At 39.8% G+C, this 26,119-nt stretch overlaps 1 protein-coding gene across 3 annotated transcripts; it reads left to right on the top strand.

Moving 5' to 3' along the window:
* Positions 1-30: 30 nt before the first annotated feature.
* stag2b (STAG2 cohesin complex component b) lies at positions 31-20,708 on the top strand. 3 transcript variants are annotated; one of them, XM_077577769.1, is made up of 34 exons: positions 31-96; positions 1,952-2,044; positions 2,133-2,214; positions 2,867-3,010; positions 3,098-3,194; positions 3,677-3,753; positions 3,920-4,124; positions 4,263-4,414; positions 5,238-5,311; positions 5,423-5,546; positions 6,887-6,985; positions 7,147-7,226; positions 7,415-7,522; positions 8,076-8,187; positions 8,279-8,396; positions 8,493-8,596; positions 9,053-9,145; positions 9,222-9,311; positions 9,559-9,762; positions 11,136-11,206; positions 11,311-11,398; positions 11,513-11,593; positions 11,674-11,766; positions 11,899-12,073; positions 13,063-13,202; positions 13,363-13,464; positions 13,572-13,720; positions 13,958-14,086; positions 14,172-14,398; positions 14,886-15,108; positions 16,205-16,312; positions 16,422-16,548; positions 17,756-17,833; positions 18,949-20,708. In XM_077577769.1, exons 2-34 carry the CDS (start codon positions 2,001-2,003, stop codon positions 18,970-18,972), a joined length of 3,822 nt encoding a protein of 1,273 aa, XP_077433895.1. In that variant the 5' UTR covers positions 31-96; positions 1,952-2,000; the 3' UTR covers positions 18,973-20,708. The 3 variants fall into 3 exon arrangements, with proteins under 3 accessions (XP_077433895.1, XP_077433893.1, XP_077433894.1); XM_077577767.1 differs by having other exon boundaries at positions 52-230; XM_077577768.1 differs by lacking the exon at positions 31-96 and having other exon boundaries at positions 340-2,044.
* The last annotated feature ends 5,411 nt before the right edge of the window (positions 20,709-26,119 follow it).

Below are 26,119 nucleotides of genomic sequence, written 5' to 3'. Positions count from 1 at the left end.
CGAGCAATGACTCTGTGGCCGCTAGGTGGTAGCTCTGTACTAGGATTTCCTCCTCCCAGGTCGTCGAAACAACAAATTGAACTACGGAGCAAGCGGGTGAGAGAACGTCCGAAACCGCCTCTGACCGCGACTTTTAAACTCTTTTTACAGAATTTAGAGTGTGATTCGGCCTGAGGCTGGTCGAAGTAGTTCAAGTTAGGAATCAGCTGGGACTATTATTTCTCAGCAAGGTAAGTTAGCTGTAAAATGGCGGAAAGCTATGTGGAACTTAGTTGATTTGTATTTTGCTAGCCGCTTGCTAGCCAGGCTAGTTGAGTCTAGAGCGCGGATGTCTGCCTCCTCAGTCGAGTCGCCTCGTTAGCTCCGCTGCGAGAGGCTAACGTTACTGTGGTTGGTAGCGAGCTAACGCACTAGATTCTTACCACAATGACGCAAAATATATCGGAAAAAACGCAACGAATTGTTTAGTTGTTTCGATGGACTTGGTTGCACTTCACAAAAATTGTAAACAGTGTTTGTTGCTTATGCAATACGGTACTGAAACTCCCGAGGCAAGATGGAGGACGCAAGGACGTGATGTTTTTTTTTAGGGAACGTTAGCACATACTGTTAGCATGGTTGACCAATCGGAGTTTACCGTGCTCATGAAATTAATCATAATTATTGGTGTTCGTGGTATTAAAACTGAGTTTGGTGTAAGAGTAGTTAACTGGGAGGAAAAATGGTCACTGGATGCGTTTCCTAACGCCAGTCTCTTCTCGCTAATATTAGCATGTGATTGCACCGTCGAGCTTGCGTTGTTGTGTTGTTACTGTCGTCCTACGATAGCGGCAACAAACGCCGACCCGTTCCTGACACAGCTTGGGTGGAATTTCGAATCAGAGTTTTGAGTGCACTTGCTTGGACATTTCCAGTCTTGAGGTCTACGAATTTCACGGTTGCTAACGCCGCTAGCACCACCCGCGCACCGGTGTCAATTTTGACAGGAACCGACGAAGAGCGTAGTCACGCCGGCTTCCTTGGAGGGAACGCGGGTATTTATGTGCTGCTGCGTTGACTTTAGAACTCCTAGATATGGAGCTTTACGACTCGCTGCAATCCAAGATGCTCGCCCTAGCTTCATCGTGGCAAGTTTATGAGATTCACTGGGCGATTTGGCGCCACTTTTTCAGTCAACACCCATTGAATCCCGTCATCTTGTCATCATGTAATATTTACGCAGTAACTCGTGAAATAGGGACATTGACGATGTATTCAAATGGCAAACAACCGTTTTAACAAGCAATGCGTGCCATGTTACATTGCAATCAAAACGCCTGTGTTCAGGTGTGACTCATATCATCTTAGTTTTTAGTAGATCTTTTACCTGCATTATAGTGTAACACGTCCACACCATCGTGACAAATATTTTCTATTGTAAGCAGCGATAGGCCTCCTCCTGTATTATGCTTTTATTTTATTTTTTTAATCTCCTCTTATACTATAATGATGGATCATCATATGTTATAGGATGCATGATGTGGTATATAAACACTGGTAAATGTGTGCAATAGGTAAGTAGATGATTGCCTTTCAAAAGTTACTTACATCCTTGCATGTATGTGACACTTTTCCATACAGTACAGCACAGCAGTAGTTGTGGCCTGCAGTATCTTGTTGATGTTGGTAACGCGTTTTGATTGGTCGAAATATTTGTGGGGCGGACAGGGCACATCCATATTTGGCCAGTGAGGAAGATACTCCAATGATTGTAAAGTAAGGGGGATGAGGACGAGGGAGCCTATGCTTTGAGTGCTGAGTGCCACAAGAGCATCCGTACCGCCCACTGTTACCATGTGAAGAAGAAAACTGTTGTCATCCGTTTTTCCTCTTGTTTTTTTAACTCTTACCTCTCTAATTTGATATCTCAATTCAGATTTCATACAAGCTTCTCTGTTTTGTATTTTCTCAGTATTACAAGCCAGTCATAAATTGGAAGTTATCCAGAAGATGTTAGAGAAATGATAGCAGCACCAGAAATACCAGCAGACTTCCCCTATGCGCCGTAAGTGCTACATTTTATTTTTGGTTTTGTTAGTTTGCTTCAGATGGACCTCAATATTCTTTTTAACATCCATTTTTTTTGTCACTAGGGATACAGACACACAGTTTTCTTCAGACACCGACTTTTCTGAAGATCCTGATGGCAGGAGTTCAAATTCAGCAAAAGGAAAGGTATGTAAAGCAGTATTGGCTTCCATCTCAATTGGAACTAAGTAGGCAATATTATCATACATTTTAAAGTTGTCCCACCATCTAGCTATATTTTTGTTCAGTCTTGATTGTAGGCCTCCCTCCTTACGAGCTGATCATAAGAGCCAATCAGCGTGTTTTATTTTTTTTTCCCAGCTGTTGCTTAAACATCAGACATTGGTTGAGAAAATATGAACAAAACCACAGTTGAGACTCTCATTGAACTAAGGAGCCAAATGTGCCCTTACCTGGCTACACTTCAAGCACGTATTAGGCAACAATGCATTAATATTTGTGCACAACAGTACTATGTGGTTACTACATCTTTGCAACACATTTTCATTAATCCTAACTTGTCAATTGGAGATCCACTAATGACCCGTTAATTGTACTGGTTACACTACAAGGTTCAAGTGACCCAAAACCTACTCACAACTGGATATAGTAAAATCAGAATCAGGCCTCTTCCGTATGGCCTTGGTAAAATAAAACAGTATTTGATGATTTTGTTGTTATTTGCTTCTGCTTTGTTACTGGCTGGTGTTGACACTTGTCTAGTTGTTAATCTGCATTCTAGGCATCTGTCGGAAAGGGTGTTTTATGGGTTTCCCTAATGTTATTGGTTTTCTTTCAGGGTGGAAAGAAGGGGAAGAAAGCAGCAGGAGACAAACCCAAGATGGTAAAGGGGGTAGGTCGGATAAATGGCCACCACCAGGAGAATGGCATGGAAAACATGATGCTGTTTGAAGTCGTTAAGCTGGGGCGGAGTGCAATGCAGGTGGGATATGTTTTATCACTAACACTGATGTTGCATATAAAGAAAGTTTTTTCATATTTCTTTAAACATGTTTATTGTCCTATTCAGTCGGTTGTTGATGACTGGATTGAGTCTTACAAACATGACAGAGATGTTGCACTACTTGATCTCATCAACTTCTTCATCCAGTGCTCAGGGTGTAAAGGTATGTTCATTATTAGATGCTATTTTAGTATACTGTATTTCGGATCTTAATTAACAAACTACCCTTAACTAGTTCAAGCGTTCTTATTATATTTCTTAGTAGTGTCTGTCACTTGTAGCATCCTACTGAGGTATATTGAATGTCGCTGCAGCTTTTGTGTGCAGACTGCAAGTTACAGTTTTATTCGGACCATGCTCCGATTTTGTGTGCCTTTTAAGAGTAGCCGTGATTTCAATATGGCCCAAAATAATTTCTTCTTCTGTAGTCTTGATAAATATTGATGGCATATTTGTTGTGTGGGGAGTGAATGGGGTAGGCAAAACTATAATTCGTAGAGCAGGTAAAGAAACTACAATCTTAACTATGTCTATGAATTTACACACATGAAAACAAAAATTTACACTGTGTTCATCTCCTACTCATGTTTCTCCTTTGAATGTTGCTGTGGATAACACAATTTTTCCTTTTTCTGATTTGATCAGGTGTTGTTAGTGGAGAGATGTTCCGCAACATGCAGAACTCTGAAATTATCAGACGAATGACAGAGGAATTTGATGAGGTAATCTAATTTGACCCTTTCATGTATAATGTCAATTTTGTAAATGTTTAATATTTGCTTAGAATTACTGCTTTTCGCAGCCACTGTTTTATGGCACGTGATGGAGAACACTTGGAGGCGCACTTCTTGGTAATAACTCTGCTCTTTTCCTCTGTGGCCTCCATAGGACAGTGGAGACTACCCTCTTACTATAGCAGGGCCCCTGTGGAAGAAGTTCAAGTCAAGTTTTTGTGAATTCATTTCGGTCCTAGTGCGGCAGTGTCAATACAGTATCATCTATGATGAGTATATGATGGACACAGTTATCTCTCTTCTCACCGGACTATCAGACTCTCAAGTCAGAGCCTTCAGGCACACATCTACACTGGCAGGTAAGATTATTTCTGTTTGAAATTGAATAGAAGGGCTGGATGTGCCATCGTAATGACATTGTCTTGCGGGAGAACTCATTTTGAATTGCACTGAGCCCGCCAGTGAAAGGTGTTATTTTGTGTATTTTGTGTGAACAGCAATGAAGCTGATGACAGCCCTGGTGAATGTAGCTCTAAACTTGAGCATTAACATGGACAACACCCAGCGACAATACGAGGCAGAAAGGAATAAAATCGTGGCCAAAAGGGCCAATGACAGACTGGAGTTCCTCTTGCAGAAACGTAAAGAGGTATGGTCACTTTGATTCATATGAATACAGTTTTGGAAAATTTGAGTTAATTTTCAATTAACGTTACATTTGGGCCACAATATTTTATATATTGTTTGCCGAATGGATGTATCTAAGTGTCAATTCTCTGCAGTGCCTTCATGTGTTTTATTAATAGAAACTGCAGAGATCAATGCCTCTTCTGGGTTTAGGGTTAGAAAAAAATTCTTCCACTATGTCACAAACGCTGGCAGACTTAGCATAGTAATTTTTAATTAATGGCAATGGTTTATATAGGGAGCAATTTTACAGTAAAGATACAGAATTTGGCGTAGTCATTTGCGCTTTGGCTGCCATGCATAACAATCAGTGTGAATCATTTTATTTTGATATAGAATATGTTCTTCCTCTTTTGGAGGTGCAACAATGATGTTGGTAGTGGAAACGTTCATACATTGTGTTAGTCAACTAGCATCTTGTGTTAACTGGGTTATATCCCAGCAGGTCCAACCTGCCTTCCATCTGCCTTTGTACTGTACAGCCTGGTGGCAAATTTGGCTGCCACTTACACACACAGGCAATATTAATAGTAACTTTTGATAAAGGAAGAAAAAACCCCACAATGATCACTGAAATAACAGACGAGACTAGTGAGTGGTTTCCACAAAGCTTCTGGGAGAATGTCCTTTTGACACGAGACAACTGGCGCTTTTTAGCAAGTTGTATCAGCTCAACGCAAACATGATACAAATAAATTGTTAACATTGTGCAGCAGAACTCTCGCATGCTGATGCTTTGTTTTGCTCCAGGCAACATTGAGCAATTTACTTTGTTTCCATTTCAGCTCCAAGAAAACCAGGATGAGATTGAAAACATGATGAATGCAATATTTAAAGGAGTCTTTGTACATCGTTATCGGTATGGCACCACCAAATGAACTTGTTTTTGTTTGTTTTGTTTTGTTTTTGCTGCTGTACAAGACATATTTGTTGTATTATCTTTTAACCAATAATCATAATGTTCCAACAGTGATTCAATAGCTGAAATCAGAGCCATCTGTATAGAAGAGATTGGAGTTTGGATGAAGCTCTATAGTGATGCCTTCCTTAACGACAGTTACCTGAAGTATGTGGGATGGACCATGCACGATAAGGTGGGTACAAACCTTTGCAAGATGGGAAAAGAATATTTTTTTTTGTTTCATTGGCGTTGCTGGCATGCAATGGCGCTTGACCCCACAGTTGCGTTGACTATATATGGAAAAGCTCTACCAGAAACTCAACTCACATTCACTCTGACCGCAGCATTAGGTTGGGAATTAAAACATCGCCAACCACAGGAAAGGGCTCTAAATGCTCACACTGTGCGGGTTATTTTCTCTTGTTTATATCAAATGGCAAGGTAGGTGTATTGAAAAGGATTCTCAATAGACACTTGCTGTTTTGCTGATGTTACCCTTTCAAATTATTTGACTGGTGTGTGTCTAGCAAGCTTTATATAAGGATTCAAACACAGCAGAGGCTTGGTCAAATTGCTACTTTCTTCAAAAGTGCATGAGATTTTTCAAGCAATGTTTACATACAATAAAACGTCAACAGTGTTCACGCTGTCGTCATATTCATTGGTGAAATTGAAATTAATCGACAACCAGAGTTTTGAATAAAGTGCTTCTTCACGTTTGTCTGAGTCTCTCAGATCCTCTGTTTATTGCGTTCATGAGCTGCACTTTAAAGCCCGTTAGTGGTGGAACGTGCAACACACACAGACACACACACACACACACACACACACACACACACACACACACACACACACACACACACACAGTGTCAATGCAAGATGAATGTCAAAACCGAAGAGCTGTGGCCCATTAGAAGTATTGTCTCATTTCACAAACTATCCCATCCCTAACTCAAACACATGGTGGAAACATTTATCATTCGTTTATGAAACCAAAAATGTAAACAGCGTGATTACAGTTGGTGGTTTCTAATGTTTCAATTAAAGGGCTACTTAATTCATTTTAGCCATTTTCAGTGGTAAGAAGTTAATATGTTGTCTGTAATTGATTTAATAATGTCATTGGTTTTCATATACTATTAATACCTTTAAAAACACATTTTGCCACTTATGTCTATTTTGTCCCCTTATGACTGAAAATGACATCATGTGTGCTCAGGGAACAAATGACCAATCATGGCTCAGTTTGTGAACTTCACATGATCAAACCCAGAAAACAGGTGAGCCGTGATTGGTCGGTACCTGAGCTCTGAGCACCTGTGATGTCATTTTTAGTTGACAGCAAGTGGCAAAAGGTGTTTTTACTTCGTACTGCTGAAAATGGCTAAAAGTTATCCCTTTAAGATTTTTTAAAAACATTTGTTATTTTTATCTTGGGCAATAGAATTTAATTTTTGTTTGGTTTTAGGTGTCTGTGATTACCGAATACTTTAATTTTAATACATTTTGCTGTTTTCAAATTCCTGGTTTTAGCAAGGTGAGGTCCGTCTGAAGTGTTTGACAGCGCTCCAGGGTCTGTACTACAACAGAGAACTTAATGCAAGGCTGGAACTCTTCACCAGTCGCTTCAAGGTCAGCGCCACCTGCTGGACATCTTAAACAGCATTTACACTACTTACTATAAAAGCTCAATTGCCATTGACTTGTCTGACACACTGCCAGAAGGGTTATCTCTGATGCTTCATTTGTACCTAAAAACCTGTCAAATTTTTCTTCCCTTTCATTTTTCCTAGGACCGCATTGTCTCCATGACCCTTGATAAGGAATATGACGTTGCAGTACAAGCAATTAAGTTGCTCACTTTAGTTTTGAAGTAAGTTCTAAATGTTTGTCTCACTCTTGAAACACTGTTTACCATTTATCAGTACAAAAAACCCTTCTCCATTAGAAGCACCTTGTACTCACTCACACATAAAGTATTACATCCAGCACATCCGAGTAACTTGTAACAATTGTGTGTGTACCTTTTACTAGAAAGGCTCTTTTTGTTTGTTTCTGCAGTAGTACAGATGAGGTATTGACCCCCGAGGATTGTGAGAGCGTTTATCATCTGGTCTACTCGGCACACAGGCCTGTTGCTGTTGCAGCAGGAGAATTCCTCTACAAAAAGTATGTCAGACATAACCTGAACAGAATTGTGCTTTTCACCGCCGAGCTGAAGTTCGTCATTTGGCGTGTGTCTTAGCCTAGGCTCAACTTTTGTGTCCTACCTACCAGGATACATGGAGTTCATATTATTTCATATGCCGTGTTTACATGAACACTTTTTAAAACCAAATTTGGATTGCAGTAAAGTTTAAATGGTTTAGTGTTCTGTGATAATAATAATGTAGTTTGTCAACCTTCTCCACTGTAATGCCAATAAATTCTAACATTCAAAAACTACAAACAGTGGAATTTACACTTGTAGTTTCTTTACTGTGAATTTAATTTGCATACCACAACCTGTGACGTTAGTGTGGAAAAAAAGTCACAGGTTTACAGTACAGTACCGCCATTATGTGTCCAGCTGAAGAATTTCCTAACTTCAAACACTAGTCACCACTTGCATTTCAACTTTTTGTGAGACATTTGTGGCTTCTAGACAGATTACATTTAAGGCTCAAATGGAGGAGTTAGGGGAGTAGGTTATTTAAGCTATCAAACTACTCTGTTTTCAAAGATTGTTTAGCCAGAGGGAACCAGAGGAGGAGGGTGCCCCTAAAAGGAGAGGGAGACAAAGCCCCAACGCCAACCTCATCAAGACCACTGTCTTCTTCTTCCTAGAGAGTGAGGTACACAAGTTTTTTTTTTGTTGTCGTCTGTATTAAGTAAGTGCAACCAACTATCAAGTTATTCACCCATATTGTCTGAAAATCGTTTTAGCTCCATGAACATGCAGCTTACTTGGTGGACTCTCTCTGGGATTGTGGTCCTGAGTTACTGAAGGACTGGGACTGTATGACCAGCTTATTGTTAGATGACCCATTGCCAGGAGAGGAAGGTATGACGAAAATCTCATCACGGGTTACTGATAAGTGGCTTGAAGCAAATGTGTTTATTTATTAACCAGAATTGTTTTTTTCTTTGTGACTTGTAGCTCTTACTGACAGACAAGAGACAGCTTTGATCGAAATCATGCTGTGCACTGTACGCCAGGCTGCTGAATGTCACCCACCTGTGGGAAGAGGCACAGGGAAGCGGGTAAGTTGCACAGTGGATAAAGATGTAATTAAAGGATTTGCCACTTATGGCAGTATGGTCGCGTTTCTTGATGTTTTTATATGGAACGTTATCGCCTTAAAATTATTACATTATCGGTCAAAGCATTTAGCCTCTTCACTAATTAAATGAACCAATGACTGTTTACAAAAAACAAAAACACCCTTTCCACAATGAAATAATTTCTTCCTTGGCCCTTGAAAGGTAATGATAATAAATCATTTTAATAACAGTAAAAAGTATAATGTAACTACACTACGGAAACTGACTGTTAACTATTACTGGAACCGGGTTCCTCTGTCTGTCTAAACAATTACAAGATGCACCATGAAATGTTAAGGGTTTTTTTAAGGAGAATGTCTTTCTAGTTGCTGATTGATTTTTACTCAATAATGTATTGTTATAGCACAAAGGTATTTGACTTGTATCCGCATTCAGGTGATGACAGCTAAAGAAAAGAAGACTCAGCTTGATGACAGAACCAGAATGACAGAGCTCTTTGCTGTAGCTTTGCCCCCTCTACTGGCCAAGGTATGTCATTGCTTGGATACTTTGGCTCCTGTATGTTCTTCAGAAAATAGCATTTAGATGAATGTTTGCCCAACAGTATGCCGTAGATGCAGAGAAGGTGACCAACTTGTTGCAGCTTCCTCAGTTCTTTGACCTTGAAATTTACACCACAGGACGTCTGGAAAAGGTCAGTCAAATGTTCTTCTTAGATTTTGTATTATAACATGGATAATACACCACCCATGCATACAAAATATGTTATGTTATGTTATGATATGGGGTGGCACAGTGGGCTTGTACTTTGCTCATCCACTTAACAATTCAGAAGTCCTTGGTTATGTCGCAAGGGGGTGTAATGTATTATTGTTGTTGTTGTTGCACTGTATGAATACTGTCACATATGTCAATCAATATCTATTTAATGTTGAATGCAGCACCTTGAAGCCCTTCTCCGCCAAATCAAGGAAATTGTGGAGAAGCACACAGACACTGAAGTTTTGGAGACATGCTCCAAAACCTACCATGCCCTCTGCAATGAAGAGTTCACAATATTTAACAGGGTCGACATTGCCCGCTCCCAGCTGCTGGATGAGCTGGTGGACAAGTTTAACAGGCTACTGGAGGATTTTCTACAAGAGGTAGGAGTCCACTTCCTTTTTGTAAACCCTCTGTCTGACAACCATGCTTGATTATCCTCTGTTCTTTCTTTTAGTTTTGTCCCTGCGTCTGCTCATCTTAAGTTATAATTGAATGGTAATTAATTGATTAATTGTGGCATGTCACAAAAAACTGCAGTTCATGCAGAATTTCTCTCACATTGGGCTTTATTTTTGGACAAATGCATAGGAATGTTTGTACTTTGTGCACAAGTTGGGCATATACGCGAAATCGTCGTCGTATTTACGAGGCATTGATGAGGCTGGGGTACCTGCCTAAACAGTGGAGACATCCAAAAGGGGTATATTTAGATCATAGATGTCAAACTCCGGTCCCCGAAGGCCTTAGTCCTGCAGGCTTTGGAGGTTTCCCTCTTCCAACACAAGCTGATTCCAATCAGCAGGAACGTTATCAGGCTTTTGCAGAGCTTGCTGATGAGCTGATCATTTATCAGCTGTGTTGGAGAAGGGAAACATCCAAAACCTGCAGGACTCTGGCCGTCGAGGACCGAAGTTTGACACCTATGATTTCGATTTACACTAAATATTAAAATATATTAACTACATATCTACGTATTTTCTATGCAAACATTTCTTTTTGGCTCATGATGAAATTAATAAGATATACAGAAGCTTGATATTGAAAGTTGAAAGAGCCTAACGAAAAAATTATCAAAATATGTAGAGAGTAAATTGACATGACCTGCCTTCGTTTTCTCATCTCATCATTTACCCCATCTCCACAATTTCTACATGGCAAGCAAGAAGCTACTGCCCTTCAAATGTATGTATTCACGACTATTAAGTGACAATGAGAAAGTTGTAAAAGGTCTGTACACTCGTTTTTATTCTGGTTGGATTTGTGATTTCTTTTCCATGAGCATACTCTTTTATAATGTAGGACAGTCAAACAAATGACATTTGGCCTTCAAAAAATAAAATGAATCATTTCAACAAAGAAGTTACTTTGAAATAGATTTGAATTCTAATAGATCAAGTGGAAACTAAGAGAAACAATGAAACAAGGAAATGAAAATATGTATCTTATTTGCTGATATGAGATCAGAACCCTTTTCTTGCTTTCGGGCTCCATATGACAGTGGCTTGAAGGAAAGAATTGTTCTTCAAAAGATGAGTGATTATTTTGTCAGAGACGCACCCCATTGACAGATGTGCTTCCTTATATAGTTCGCCGCCTTAGTGACATGTAGTTTTGAGCAATATTGTGGCTGAATCAGTCATGTTGCTTCTTTAAGCGATACGCGCAACGACACAAATTCACTCGACTCATGCGCAACGCGTTGATGTTGCTGGACCCACCACGAGTATTCATTGGATTAAATTTCTCTTTCCAGGGTGAAGATACTGATGAAGACGATGCTTATCAGGTTTTGTCAACTCTAAAGAGGATCACAGCTTTTCACAAGTATGAATTTCCTCTTGTGCTCTCAATCTGCTGTTTTTCATGTCTGTCCATGAAGGCGTGTGTGAGTAGTGTCTTCTTTTGACTTTGTCTTGTGTGTCCTGCAGTGCACATGATCTCTCTGGATGGGACCTGTTCACCAGCAACTTTAAATTGCTCAACACAGGCATAGAGAATGGAGATATGCCCGAACAGGTTAATTAAAAACACTTAAAGATAGATTGGTTGAACGCTTCGATGAGCATGTCCTCAGAATTATTCACTCTATGAGCAACTGCAATTTTTAATGTTCATTTCTCTTTTGAGCAGATAGTCATCCATTCGCTGCAGTGCACCCACTATGTGATCCTGTGGCAGCTGGCCAAGTTATCTGAAGGCAGCTCCAGAAAGGTGAGGGCCGATTCACCCAACGTCTGTTTGTACTTCAGCCAAGCATGGCTGTACCGCTGAACACCTGTCTGACCTTTCAGGATGACATGGTTACCTTGAGGAAACAGATGAGGGCCTTCTGTATGATGTGCCAACGGTACCTCACAAATGTCAACACAGCTGTTAAAGAACAGGTGACATTTTTAACTCAAATTAATGTAATGTATTTAAGCGCTGAAAAATCCTATAGAAATTTACCGATGTACTGCAATTTATTGTTATATCTAACAAAGACTCCTCCTACTATTTTGTTGTTTCCACTGCAGGCATTCACCATCCTTTGTGACCTCCTGCTCATCTTCAGCCACCAGATGGTGGCTGGAGGCAGGGAACACCTTGAGCCCTTGGTTTATTCCCCAGAGGACTCGCTTCAGTCTGAACTGCTCTCTTTCATCCTAAATCATGTCTTCATAGACCAGGATGACGACACCAATAGCACAGGTACAAACAAATGTGCATCCACTGCTATGACTCGAAATACCCATGGAAGTGTTCTTTTCAATATTAAGCTGTCGATCTACAGATGTGAATGTGTCGAATGTTTGCAAACCAGGTGTGGCTTAGGATAGCATTGAAGCAGCATTTATATTTTTAGGGAATTTGTAAGAAACATTGATTGGCGCCAATGTTAAGTGATGTAATAGTCAAGTCAGATTTTTAACTTGTATAATTCTGGTATGTGTGTCTATAAATAATCCATCGATATCTATGAACAATCAAAGTTTATAATTCCCCCCCCCCCCTACCTTTTGTCTTTGTTGCTAAATCCTCGTGGCACACTTGTTCTTGGCAAGTGATATAGTGTATTTGGAAACAGCAATTTTGACTTGAACACTGTCATATACAATCCACGCCATCTTTTAAAATACTTGCAAAACCTTCTGGCTGTCCTTAGGCCAATGTTGTGAAAGGTTCAAACAGGCCTTACAAAAGGTCTAAGATAAGTGACCTGTAGTTTTTCTTGCCTTTTAGCCAGAGGCATTTAGTTTTAACTTCTGTTTACATCCTATTCTTGTGAAAGTGATATGTAAGACTGCCTTCAAGGAATTTCTACAAAGAATCAGGGAAGACCTGATTAGATTTTGAAAAGACCAAGGTCACTCTGACTTGATTCTGCTTCATCTTGTTGCCATTACTGGGGAAGAAAAGGTCATGACATCTGAAACAAGTGTAAACTCAAAGGCAAAATAAATAGTTTGGCTACTACAGAAGAACAAGCCGTCCTAATAAATCTACTTGTAATTTTTAAGAAATGGCCAACGCTAATTGACAACGTTATTTATGTAAATGTTGTCTACTGTATGGCTAATATAAATTATGATAAGTGGCAGGAAAAGGGCGTGTACTGTGTGTTACCCGGTAATTGATCTTTGTATTTAAAAACAAAAGAGTATCAGAAAAACTAATTTGTTGGGTTTTCTATCTTTTAGATGGCCAACAGGACGACGAGGCAGTGAAAATTGAAGCTTTACACAAGAGGAGAAACCTCCTGGCTGGCTATTGTAAACTGATCATCTACTGTGTGGTAGAAATGAGAACCGGTGCTGACATTTTCAAACAGTACATGAGGGTTAGTTTGTTTTTCTAGATCATTTATTTCACCCCGATTTTCTCTACAATCAAACATTCTTTGAAACAGGAGCACCAGACCCAGAAAAAAAAAATTGTGACTATTTGGTCTTATTAGAGTTGCATATGTAAGTTTTGTTTTTGTTTTGTTTTTTCTACAGTATTACAATGATTATGGTGACATCATTAAGGAAACAATGAGTAAGACCCGGCAAATTGACAAGATTCAGTGTGCCAAAACCCTCATCCTCAGTCTTCAGCAGGTTGGTGTTTAGTTTTGCTCACTTTCTAATTGGCGCACAAGAACTTCCGATTTGTTTCAGCCACATTGCAATTATTCATGCAAATGTTTCCTTTCTGTCTCTGTTAGCTTTTCAATGAAATGCTGTCAGAACTGGGCCATGGGTTTGATCGGTCCTCCTCTGCTTTCTGTGGAATCAAAGAGTTGGCCCGTCGATTTTCTCTAACCTTTGGGCTTGACCAAGTGAAAACCAGAGATGCCATTGCCATGCTACACAAGTAAGTTTTTGTTGTTGTTGTTTTTTTACTTGTCAACTTGCAAACACCACGTCTATAGAAGCAACACAATTTAAACCTTGATGGAAGATTTAATGCAATAATACTTGTTGCAGTCAAGTTTAAATGACCAATTTCTCAATTTTTAGTAATATTCTCCTAATTTCAAGTCATTGAAACATTCCTTATGCCCACCTAAATTTTCCATTTTCTTCATGTACATCTCTGCTTGTTTCCTAGGGATGGAATCGAGTTTTCTTTCAAGGATCCAAGTCCGCAGGGAGAAGGAGGCCCTCCCCTCAACCTGGCTTTCTTAGACATCCTCAGCGAATTCTCCTCTAAACTGATGAAACAAGACAAGAGGACTGTGTAAGTTTGATTTCTGTGTTTAGAAGAGTTTTTTTTTTTTGTGGCAGCATGTTTGTTTATCTAATCCATTTTTTTCCCTCCACAGCCACATGTACTTGGAGCGTTTCATGACGTTCCAGATGGCTCTGCAAAGAGAGGACTGCTGGCTCCCCCTCATTTCATACAGGAATTCCCTACAGGCTGGTGGCGATGACGACACTATGTCAGTAATGAGTGGCTACTCCAGCAGAGGATCCTCCGTTCGTTCGAAAAAGACCAAGGCTCCTGTTGCTGCACCTGGAACTACTGCAGCAAAGCGGAAGCTGCCCGAAGGTAGCAATCATTCGAGAATCAACTTGATCATGCATCTTCACTGTTTAACACTAAGAACCTGTGTCACATTTCTGTTATTTAATCTTGTACAAACAATCTAGTTGTTCATGAGAGTGGCATGGATTAATACATGGCTGTAATAGTATAGTTGAAGCCCAGAAAAGCAAAAATGTCTTCCAACTGTTCAGTGCGTTCCAAGCAACTTGGCTCTCATAGTCAAGTTGATGGGCAAAGAGATAAAACAGCAGATGGTGGGAGCCTTCTAATTATAACAATTTCCACATAATTTCATAAACAACAAGAAAATGGAATTCAATGCTGGATCACCCAAAGGTGGTGACGGTAGCGGATTTTGGATCAAGTTGCTGTCATCACAGGAATTTTGATTGAATTGTTAACAAAAACCTACAGCCATCTGTGCAAAGTGAAGTCTGTGTAACTCACTTTCATGTGTGTACTTTGTCCAATGATTTTTCTTCCCTTCCAGAGGAAAGCAGTAGCAGTGAAGTGTGGCAGCAGGGCATTCAAACTCCAGTCATGTTACCATCCCCCCACCTCACCTCCACTGCCATGCGAGACCCTAAACGGGGTCGTGATGACAGCTACATGGGTGTCTACGCACTCCCTCATGACCAGCCGCAGCCCCACCAACACCCGCAACAACACCATCAACAGGCACCTCAGCACCACCAGACACCCATGGATTACAAGTATGGAAGTCTTTGCTGCAAAATGTCACTGCAGTCATTGAAATGTAGAAATTTATTGTTTTCTTATTGCTTAATTATTCTAAGCAACACTTGGGAACTTTTCAACCTTAAAAAACTATTTCCAGAATTTTTCTGATGAATGATTGAGTTAAAGCTAGTTGAATGGTACTTTTGTCATGACCTAAGAGACTACATTCCGTCATGGACAATGCCTTTAAAGCATGCTTGTTAAAACAACTTTTCAAATTTTCACTTTGAAGGTGTTTCTTTGAATTTAAAATCTAAAGAAAAGACAGCTTTGTTTAAAAAATGATTTTTTTTTTTAATTGCATGGAGCTTTCCGGGTCAATACCATCTATTAAACTAAATAATAATAAAAAAGCAAGTAAATAATTCTCTAAGGTTTTCTACTGCAAATACAATTTTCCAAAATGTCAACATAATTTCTTAATTTTAGCTAAATTTGTAATTTTAAAAAATGTAGGTAGTTTCCAGTGTCAGCATTATAAAGTGGACATTTACATTAATACATAAATGAAAAGTTCACTATATCTCACTGAGCAACAAATGCATGCAAACGTAAAGCGAATTTTGGCTTTTCGCCGGGGTTCGTAAAAGGTTTCAAATGATCTTTGCAGACAGTGAAAAATTGTCTGAATGTGTTCAAAATGTATTTGCAACAAGTAAAAACTGTCTGTGAACTTCTTACAAATGGTAATGAAAACCCAAAATTCGCTACGTTCGCAAGAATTCACAGTTCATTGAGATGCCGTCTTTATGTCAAAATGCCAAATATCGGCATTGGCAATCGGCCCGGACGATAATCGGTCTATCCCTAGCCGTAATTAACAGAAGCAAGGTTGCTTTAATGTAATTTAAGTTTTCCTACATGATGACCCTTAGTTTTGTGCTGTCATTTGAAACATTTCTTTATTAATTTGCACTCTCATGGTTTCCTTAAATCCTAATGGAGTGTCTATTGTGTGAGACTGGGATTAGAATTTGTTTAGAATCAATTGTGATGAATGAAAGAGCCACATGTGGCTCTAGAGCTGCAGGTTGCAGACCTCTGGGCTAATTCATGTAATTTTTCTAGTTCCCAGGTGACGTGGATGCTGGCCCAGAGACAGCAAGAAGAGGCTCGTCAGCAGCAGGAAAGAGCCATGAACTACGCCAAGCTCAGGAGCAATCTGCAGCATGCGATGTAAGATATCCAGAAAACCACCCGGTGGCGCGATGATGTCGAGTTGATTTAATGTCTCTTCCAAAAAGAAAAATGGAAATCAATATCTGCGTATTGGTCATTCGTGCAGACGTCGCGGCACCGGCCTCATGGAGGAAGATGAAGAGCCGATTGTGGAAGATGTGATGATGTCATCAGAGGGTCGGATGGATGACCTCAATGAAGGCATGGACTTTGATACAATGGACATTGACCTGGTGAGAACCATTTACCATTAATAATTGATTCCAAACTCCTTATGTAATAGCAACTATATAGCTTTTACTTTCTGTTATTTGTGTGAAGGTTAGCAGTTAATCAAGCCTGTTGTATAAGATGATGGAACAAATGTCTGTAAAATTACATAGAAGGCGGCAAAGTGCACTGAATTTAATTATTTTATTTAATCGTAACATCTATACTGAGCGGCATTACTGCAACTATGATCAGTATAGGTGTTCCATTTCATTTGCTCTCAGACACTTTATGTTGACTCATGACTGATTAGGTTGTTTTTAATGCTAATTTTGAAAAGAAGTCATTGTATAAAGTAGTCACTCAAGACTGTCTTGGTCTTAATAATTCTAACATTTGTAGTCTGTGTTGATGTGCAGCTCCATCATAAAACGCCTGCAACGGGTCTTCGAGGTCACTTCAGTGTTGGTGATTGGGCAATACAAATATCCCCCCCCCCCCATCCCCACCACCACCACCACCATCTAGTTAAATTTATCGTCCTGTGGTCTTCAATTTTAATGTCACATTTTAAAACTCATAAATCTCAGCTTCCCAAACAACATCCTTCACTTGCCCATTTTCCTTTGGCAGTTCTTTCCACAAGCATAATCATTCAATTTATTTCATCACCACGTGATCCAACAGACATCTTTCTTTGACCCAGACGACACGAGAGCTTTACTGAAACCCTCAGACTGACTTTGAGGATCGAGTCATTTAGAGAAGACTGATTTGTTAGGTCTGCACCAATTATTACGGAGCAGCTTGTGTTGATTTTTCAATGTCGTTTCCAAATGCGGAAAGAAATGAACTGTAATCATCAAAAGTTTTGTTTTGGCTGCATGTAAAAGGGTCTCTGTGTTTTGTTTAATGAAACATTGTGTTGACAGTGCGTTGCAACATCATGACCAATTTATTTGACAATTTACACCCGCTCCACAAATCCATGCATGATGAGTGTAAAACCAGAACTAAATGTAATCTGAAACATATGTCTCGACTGCATACCAAATGTCATGTTGATTTCACAAGAAAAGTACCTACAGTACGTTTTAGTCATTTTGCCCATTTTCCATATTAAGATACATAAACCAACCTGAGTGACCTCTGTCTATGAAAAGGTTATTTTTAATATATCTTTTTTTGTTCTCATGTCACTTTTAAACATGCTCTCCTCCTCTCGTCTAGCCCCCATCTAAAAATCGTCGCGAGAGGTCTGAGCTCAAGCCGGACTACTTTGACCCTGCCTCTATTATGGATGAGTCGGTAAGACTGCTTACACGTGTGACATTTTGCAAGTCGACAAACAAGTCTCCACACGCTCAACCACCAAACTTGGGCCAGTGTCAGCCATGGTTCATTGGAGTTGCTGACATGAAGCTTATGAAACGTCTTTGGCTGCAGTGCTCAGTTCAGAAAGCTCAACTTGTACAAATTCCTTTACCTTTGGCCTTCAAATCCAGGTCAGGCACCAGACGCTGAGCCCTGAACATTGTTCATGGGTGCTTTGTGTCAAAGCCAAATGATTTATTACTCACATTTATCATAAACGTGTTTCATTTGAAAGAAACCGTGTGCCAAACGCGGACTACAGGTAGTTTTACTTGCTTGATGATTGTTGGAGAAATCTAGAGTAATTTTTGCAAAGCCAAATTAAAATAATACTAGTTGTACGTCTTTGGCGTATTATCTTAAAGCAAAATAGCATGCTCAAATTACCTCCATGGGGACTCGCAAATCAACGTCGCTGGATTGTGTGCGTAAGCACAACTAAACACGCAAGTGAGAAGTTTTGAGAATTGTTTTTATGAGATGATGTGCCTGTTACGCCGAGTCTGTTTTGAAAGTTGTATTTTACAGGAGGAAAATATAACTATATATATATATATATATATATATATATATATATATATATATATATATATATATATATATAATCTTAATCTCAATATTTTTGGGGAAATTTATAAAATTTATATACTTTCTATTTTATTATTCTACATTAATTCTGTAGTTCTATCTGTTACAAACTTCCCAAAAATAAAGTGAAAAAATATGCTTAATCGCAATTATGGAAAATTGTGTGATAAATTTGTTTATATATTTTTTAATGATTGCTTGACATCATTAATATTTACCAGTATATGTTAATACATTTTATTAAATAATGGCCAAATTCCTTTTTAGCTCCCAAAAAAATCTCATCATGCTGTTAAAAAAACCCAACCTAAATCCTTAGTTGAAATGCGTTGGTTGGTTTTAGTGATAGATATTATGGTCTTTAAATCTGCCTTTGAACAGTTCACAAATGTGTCATCTTTTCATCCGTTTTAAATGTCACCTCAGTGAAGCACTTTTTTTTTTTTGTTCCTCTCTTTTAGGTCCTGGGAGTGTCAATGTTTTAAACTAATATCCAAATGATGTTGAAGCTGGGATGCGAGAAGAGGAGCTTTGTATTTAAAGAGAATTTTAGAAGCGAAAACAAGTGTTTTCTGTAAGAAAAAGCAAAAATGTAAAAAAAAAAAAAAAAAAGGTTTTGGCTTGTACTCCACGTGGACCAATGATGACCCACACTCAGTGTTGCTTGCTCAGAGAGGACTTCAAATATATACTTTTATAATCTTGGTTAAGATCTTCCTGTTCCAAAATAGTAAAACAGGCCACTTCCAAACCTATTCAAGACGATACGTGTCTGAAGAAAAATCCATAATAGCGTTTTCCCTGTTTCATTTCCTTTTATTCATTTCATTTCATTTCTTTCCCAGCGGGGACGGATTGGTGTGTTTTAACTTAAGAAACATTCAGTTTTTTTTTTTTTTTGTCTAACCCTTTTTACAATTGTAGTAAGTTACCAGGTGTGATGTAGTAATTTATAAACAGACTGTAGTAGCTTGCCTGTACCGTGTTAGCCAAGTGGATGGAGGTCTTTCTGTTCTTGTACTTTCTTTGCCCTCCTCTCTCTTAAGTTCATCTTCCCACTTTGAGTACCTGATAACCACTGGTGGTTAATTAAGATTGTGAGATGTCATGTAGAATCAGTCCCAATCCTTGTTTATGCTGTGAAGAGTCCCACAGTCCAGTAGTACGTAAGTCTTGGAGCGTACCCGAGCTTTGGACCTCTCCTTAAACCGCCATCTGCTAAGAGAATTGTTCCCTTGAGCAACAAGTAGCTCGGTCCAATAAAATCATTTCTTTTTCTTTCTTTCTCAATCTAGCAGCATCATGTCAAAATGGGTATCTACATTTTAAATAAAAAATATATATGAATTGGTGCTGATTTTTATATATGTGCTATGGTTTTCTTATTTTCAACCTTCAGTCACAAAATGAAAGAAATGTGTAAGAAACTGAAAAATTGAAAGCATGTAAAAACATGCGGCGAGAGATTTTTAGATTTGTATTTTTACGTTTTGATTTTGTTTTCTTCCTTTTGTCTTGATAATGTCTTCGGGTTTTTACCTTTTTTCCTAATGTGTAAATTAGTTTGGATAAAACAAATGAAATTCAGCTTTAAGAGTTTCTCAGCTTGAGTCTTGTCACAAAAATACTTTGAGATTTCAAATGATAATAAACAGGAGGTCGTCTTTCAGAAATTACTGAACAAGTTATTCAGCAGCGATGTGGCAGCTAGACAAAGCTTAGATTTTGACATATTTGTCACACACGACTTTTAATGAACTGTTGTCTACTGAGGTTTTTTTTCGTGTGTGTGTGTACTCATTCCATGCTAAAGCCTTAAACATGCTTTTTCTCTCACGCTAATCTTCCATGTCAGCAGATTGGTCATGTTTAAAGGGTGGATAATTGGCTTCTTAGAACATGAAACATGAGGTGGTCAATTGTAATGTGATCAAGTAGATGAGCAGTCTATATGTGTGTTTTGCCTAATTATTTTATGTAAGTAAAAAGAAAATTCTTCTAAGGAAAAAGTACTGTTTATTGTTTGTTGCTTACCACTACATTGGTATAAATCCTTATTAGATATCTTGTATATATTCTAATTTTAATTTCTTTTGGCTTTTTTTGTGTTCTGCACTCTTGCCTACACCCTGAGTTGTTTATTCTCCCGCTTTCAGTCACTCTGTTTTCTGATTTGTACTTGTCTGGAGACAGTAACTTTTGAATAAAAATCAACACACAATTTCCACTGTGATAAATATTTACTCAATTTACTACCTCAAGCTCCAAACCATAATAGGCTGCCGCAATTTTGAGTTGAATGGATTTTTTTCAGTGGGTATCGTTCTTCTGACAAACAAGCCTTTTTATGGTTGATGTTATTATTGACAATCATTCAACTTCCTGACCATCATAATCAAGAGGGCAACCATTTAATCAACTAATTTACAACATTGACAATTACCTGTATTGAAAAATGTTGTCCATATAACTAAAAATGTAAGAAAATGTTGCATTCCTTGCTTAGTATGACTTTTCCATCCATTTTCTTGTTTAATTTACAAGTAAGATGCACAAACTCGGACCAGAGCGTGGAATATTTTGGACTTTGCAGTACAGTGCTTGATCCAGCCCTCATCCCTACACCCTATTGAGGTTCACTTTGCAAACGCCAGGGGGCAATCTAGACCAAGTTGTAGTCAACCAACCGTACACAAATGGGACTGGTGTGCTATTTTTGCCAATGATGTCACTTGAATCGTTTTTTTTACTGTTCCTTCCCAGAGACAATATTGCTCTGTTTTTATAGATTGTGTGGTTTTTATTTGACTCATACTGTGGTTGTCTTGTGTGTACCATACTGAGAAGGCTTTTCTTTTTGCTCGTCTTTTTAGCTGAGAGTGGGAAACGATTGAAAACACATTATGATGCTTTGCCGTTTTTAACCACAGTAATAAAAATAAATCTATCAATACTGCTGACAAAATTTTAACAAGATAGATCATTATGTTGTGTACACTTAATTAGATCGACAGAAGAATTCAAGATCTGCCAGTGTTGCATTATTTACAATGAGAATGGCCAACAGTACCACATTCTGCAATTTACTATCTTGTCCCCATCTGCTATCAGAATCGTGCAGAAAAATCCTTATCTTATCACCCTTTTGTGATAAACATTTAACTACAAGTGAAACCAGTTCTGCGTGTAGCTGAAGCAGTCAAGCCAGTTGAAAGACTACTTTATGTCCACATTGCTTTTGCGGCAAAACAAGTTTCACTTTCTCTTATTTGATCCTACAACAGTTAATGAGCATGTGTTGGGTCGAGCTTGATGGTGGCTGCAGACCTAAATCTGAGCCTCTTGAGTGGCTTCTATTTACTCCTGATAACCTCCAGCCCTCCACAGGCCTATCAGCGCAGGCCATGTTAAGACCTCAAGAGGGTCAAGGAGGACTGGGAACCGTGCTTCACACGAATGAGTTCACAGAGAAAAGTCATCTCATTGAAACAGTACTTTATGAAAATGTGAAATGTGCATGGTGTATGTTAAACACAACCTCTCCTTTCATGTACTGGATATGGACTCTCAGGGGGTTCCGAACACACAGGCTGAGACTTCCAAGAGTCTGTATGAAGATAAACCCAGAAAATGTTGAATTCAGTGAATAAATCATTAATGAGTATGCCGCCTGTAATCTGCTTGTAAAGGCAGAGCAGCTGATCCTGGAAAATCATTCACCAGGACCTGCCCCAGATTAGAGCACACACACACATGCACACAACTCAATTGATTGCACTTCACAAGTGTGTCACGGTGCAATGAAAGATTTCTATGCTCTCTGAAAAGGCTTTTATTTTTACATGTGTATTGTGTACTTATTTGGGTTTTGTATTATTGCATGCAATTGTCAATAGATAGAAACAATGTGCAATCACTTGTCCAGTGTTTGCTCCGTCCTCCAAACCTGACATTCTCGTTTTGGTTTGTCGATTGGGTTTTGTTTTTTCTCCCTGATTTGCTCTAAATGTTAAATCTGTTAGTTATTTACGATAGCAAACTCTTGTGTGTGACCGTAGAGTTTGACTGAGCTACGAACTCCGCGACTGTGACGTAAAACAGAGCAATTGACAATTCCGAAATGACATCACAAGTCATAAGGGTGGATTTATCCCACTCGGTGTGTCACAGTTCCCCTCTCAAAGCATTTAAGGCAAATCTAAACAATAAAGATGGCTGATTCCAATAAATTGCTTGTTGTTGAACATATATGTCTTGTATTTACATTTACCGCGAACACTTTGAGGGCGGAGCTGGCACAATCCGAGTGGGATATTTATGATTTCCCACTTTCCTTGAATACAGCATTTTTCCTCGGCGAAGCAAAGCTCTCCACTCATTGAAAAGCATTGGACTTTGGATCGTTGTAATTTGATTTGTGAGGATTATTTTGATTTAAAAATGTGATAAAATGTTTGACTACTATATCATGCCTGGTTTGCATGCTAGTCACAGGCAAAAGCAATACAATACACCGTGGAAATGAAGCGTTGCATTGTGGAAATAGCAGAAATGCCCGGATGTTCGGAATTGTCAATACAGTAGTCAATGAGGACGTGACCTGAAGTTCGACACAAATTGAATTGAATTGAGTGTTCATATAACATCTCACAAGTCATTCGCCACAATAAAAATGGCAAGGAGAAGCATTTGCAGTGGCAAACTAACTAGCTAACAAATAAGCTAACAGTTAGCCTAGCCTCTTGTGTGCCTTTCCCTGCCATTCTACTCTTTTCATTTTCCGGCAGTCTGGATGCCCTGTGGCAGTCTTGGTATTCCAACAGACTTCTAGTTTGGGGGAGGAGGCTCCCATTTTTCTGTAGAGAGATCTTTGTGTGTGGTGTGGTGTCCTGTCTTGGTTATCTCGAGCACACGACAGTGTTTAAGAGTATGAAGAACACACTTGGCGATAGTGTTGCCATTATGTGTGGGTTCTCTCACATTCGAAAAACAAACTGTTCAAATCAGTATGTGTGTATCCTATCCTGCTTTTATCGGCCCCTCAACAGTGCAACCAGTTTCCATTTCTACAGCTTCTGGCACCGCTACTGTGGGCCCTTGACTACAACAATGCAGTCAAATATGTGTTGAGCAAATAAAGTGAAGGAGTGTGTTGTGGATCAGGGGGAGGAAGCACAGTTGCGACTAACTGTAAAGTGAGTAAAGGATCAATGCCCTTCAATGACAAGGAGCAGCTTTCATGAGACAGGCCAGAACAGGTCGGAGATAATGAATAAGAGCGCCGTGGGAACTTCCAAACTGCGCCATTGGTTTGCTGTGCACTGACACGCAGGCGTCAACGCAGCTAAAGGTGTGCACGAGTGATAGGACTATTGACCTTAGACGACACAAGCAGTGGGATTAGCGCAGAGGCCAGAGATGGTCCAAGTGTGAGGAGGGAATCTGTCATCAGCAGAGCTGCAGGTGGTCCAAAGGTCCGAGCAGGCCATTCAGCCCCGCCAGGCGAGAAAACAAGAACACTTTTCATCAGGGACTAGATGGATATTTACCCTGGAATCGGATTCTCTACAGCTTCTCGCCTGGCGTCACATTATTGTTGTCGGGCCACTTTCCCTCGTCCCACTGGGTCTGAGCTTGAGCGGCAAAGATTATAATGGCTTCTCGTGCAGAAAGAAGAACCACTATAGTCATTTTACAGTTGAAATCATGCATGCGGAGACCTCCTCTTGTACGCTTCCCTAATCCCTCAAAGCTTATTCAAAGGTGACCCGCGGATGACTGAATGCATTGCCGGGCCAAGCTGCTCGGCTAAATCATGAGTCTCACTAAAGTTTGGATGAGTCTCTTATAAGGAGTGATGAGACGGGTCCCATAAAGATGACGAAGAGCTCCGAGTGTCACTAAGCCCCTGCCAGGAAACCCCAGTGATTAACGAGAGCCGGGACACCTCCACTAATAAGACTCGTCTCTTTAATTGGCTTGTGTGTGTGTGTGTGTGTGTGTGTGTGTGTGTGTGTGTGTGTGTGTGTGTGTGTGTGTGTAATGGCCCAGGGTGCAGATGTGTGTTAATGCAACGTCTGTCTGTTTCTATGTGTATGGCTGGCCATGCACGTGCCAGTGATTAGCTTTTCACTTGTGTGTGACTGAGCCAGCGATGAGGTAGCCTTGCCTCATTAGAGCGAGAGCACTTCAATGGCTGGCCGAGATTTAACACCCCGAGATTTAACACCCCTCCCAATACGGCTTCATTCAATCTATTCTTAACTGTTGCATGCGGTAGGGGTTAGATGATGCAAGAGTGCGACTGTACCTAGTTTGACTGTGATATGATGATGATTATAAATCCAAGGGAGGGGACAGATGGTGAGCTACTTTAAAGGTCCAAGCAGGTATAACGAAGGAGGAGGAAGGGGCGGGGTCAAATTAGCCAGCGTCAAAGACAAGACGAGAGAGTGCAGGCACAGTAAAGGGAGAGCTGGTCCTTGTTAGCACACAATTCATCAGTCTTGTGAGGTCAGGGTTCACGCAGCCCTGAGGGGCAGTGGGTGACCCCCCCCCCCCCCCCCCACACCTTTCACCCATGACCCCGATCCCAGCACCTGGAGCTGAGGTATTTTCCTCATAACATTTACTTGTAACATTTTGTCTCAAAAAACACATTTGTGACCCGGGGGGCGTTTTTGGGAGCTCATGTTCGCTTTGAACTGGAAAGTAACATTCTACAGTCGCATAGTGCGACTTCATAGTGGGTACTGGTTTCCACACGGACTGGGTGGCAAGGAGAGGAGGGAGGTAAAGGTAAAGCAGCAGTAGTAGTGGGGGTGCGATAAAGAGGTCACAATGGAAGATGTTGCTTGAGTGGAGGCGTGAGAAAAATAACCGTCCCCTGAAATAGTTTGGAGACTCGTTCATCTGTCACCTGTGTGGCTTTTGTCGCGTGTGAGCAATGTGGCGCTTGATCACAGAGTAGGAAACAGCAAACATCTACGATCTTGCAAACTGGGTTAACAATGTAACAAATGAGTCCAGGGACACTGATGGCAGTTGGTTGACACAAGTAAAAACAAGGATTTTCCTTTCCGTTATATTTGAGTGGTTAGTACATCTGCCTTAAAGTTTTGATATTTGAATCTCCAGCTGGCTCCGGCCTTCCTGTCACTTTGTCAAAATGAATCCTACTTAAATGAGCCTCTAAAAAAATATGTATTGTATTTTTCTGATTGAAGCTGATCGAATAAATGAACTGAAAATGCTTTAAACAAGACATACTCTTCTTCTTTTTTCACGAGTTAAAACAGATTCCAGCTCTTAATAACATGACTCTTTCATCAAAATACCCCAAGGATCAAGAATGATAGAATTTAGCGTATTTCTTGCCGTGCTTAAATTAGCTTCTTCTATGGGCTGATCTGTCACATGCAGTGAGCCAGCACGGTTGCTCCTGCTTCCATTAGGATGACGACCACTGGTCTGCATCTCGCTGGAGCGTTCCTTCTGGCGAATGGCCGTCTCCTCTTCCGCCTCACTTGGCAGCAAGTGTGACATTGGTTGCCTGCTTTCTCCTACTATATTTTCAGAGGCACATCAAAACAAGCAATTTCCTTCATCTTCAAAATATTCAGAGTATTTGAA

This window comes from Vanacampus margaritifer, chromosome 10 (genome assembly GCF_051991255.1).
Source record: "Vanacampus margaritifer isolate UIUO_Vmar chromosome 10, RoL_Vmar_1.0, whole genome shotgun sequence".
NCBI classification, from domain to species: Eukaryota; Metazoa; Chordata; class Actinopteri; order Syngnathiformes; family Syngnathidae; genus Vanacampus; species Vanacampus margaritifer.
The sequence above is the reverse complement of the archived record's forward strand: the minus strand, read 5'-3'. Positions and strand labels throughout refer to the sequence as shown.

What these genes read in the sequence shown, in the direction of transcription:
- stag2b (XM_077577769.1), top strand. Translation starts at nt 2,001, where the DNA reads ATGATAGCAGCACCAGAAATACCAGCAGACTTCCCCTATGCGCC. An exon ending in TTGCTCACTTTAGTTTTGAA is followed by an intron (nt 7,227 to 7,414) that starts GTAAGTTCTAAA and finishes TTGTTTCTGCAG; the next exon opens with TAGTACAGATGAGGTATTGA. An exon ending in CCCATTGCCAGGAGAGGAAG is followed by an intron (nt 8,397 to 8,492) that starts GTATGACGAAAA and finishes TGTGACTTGTAG; the next exon opens with CTCTTACTGACAGACAAGAG.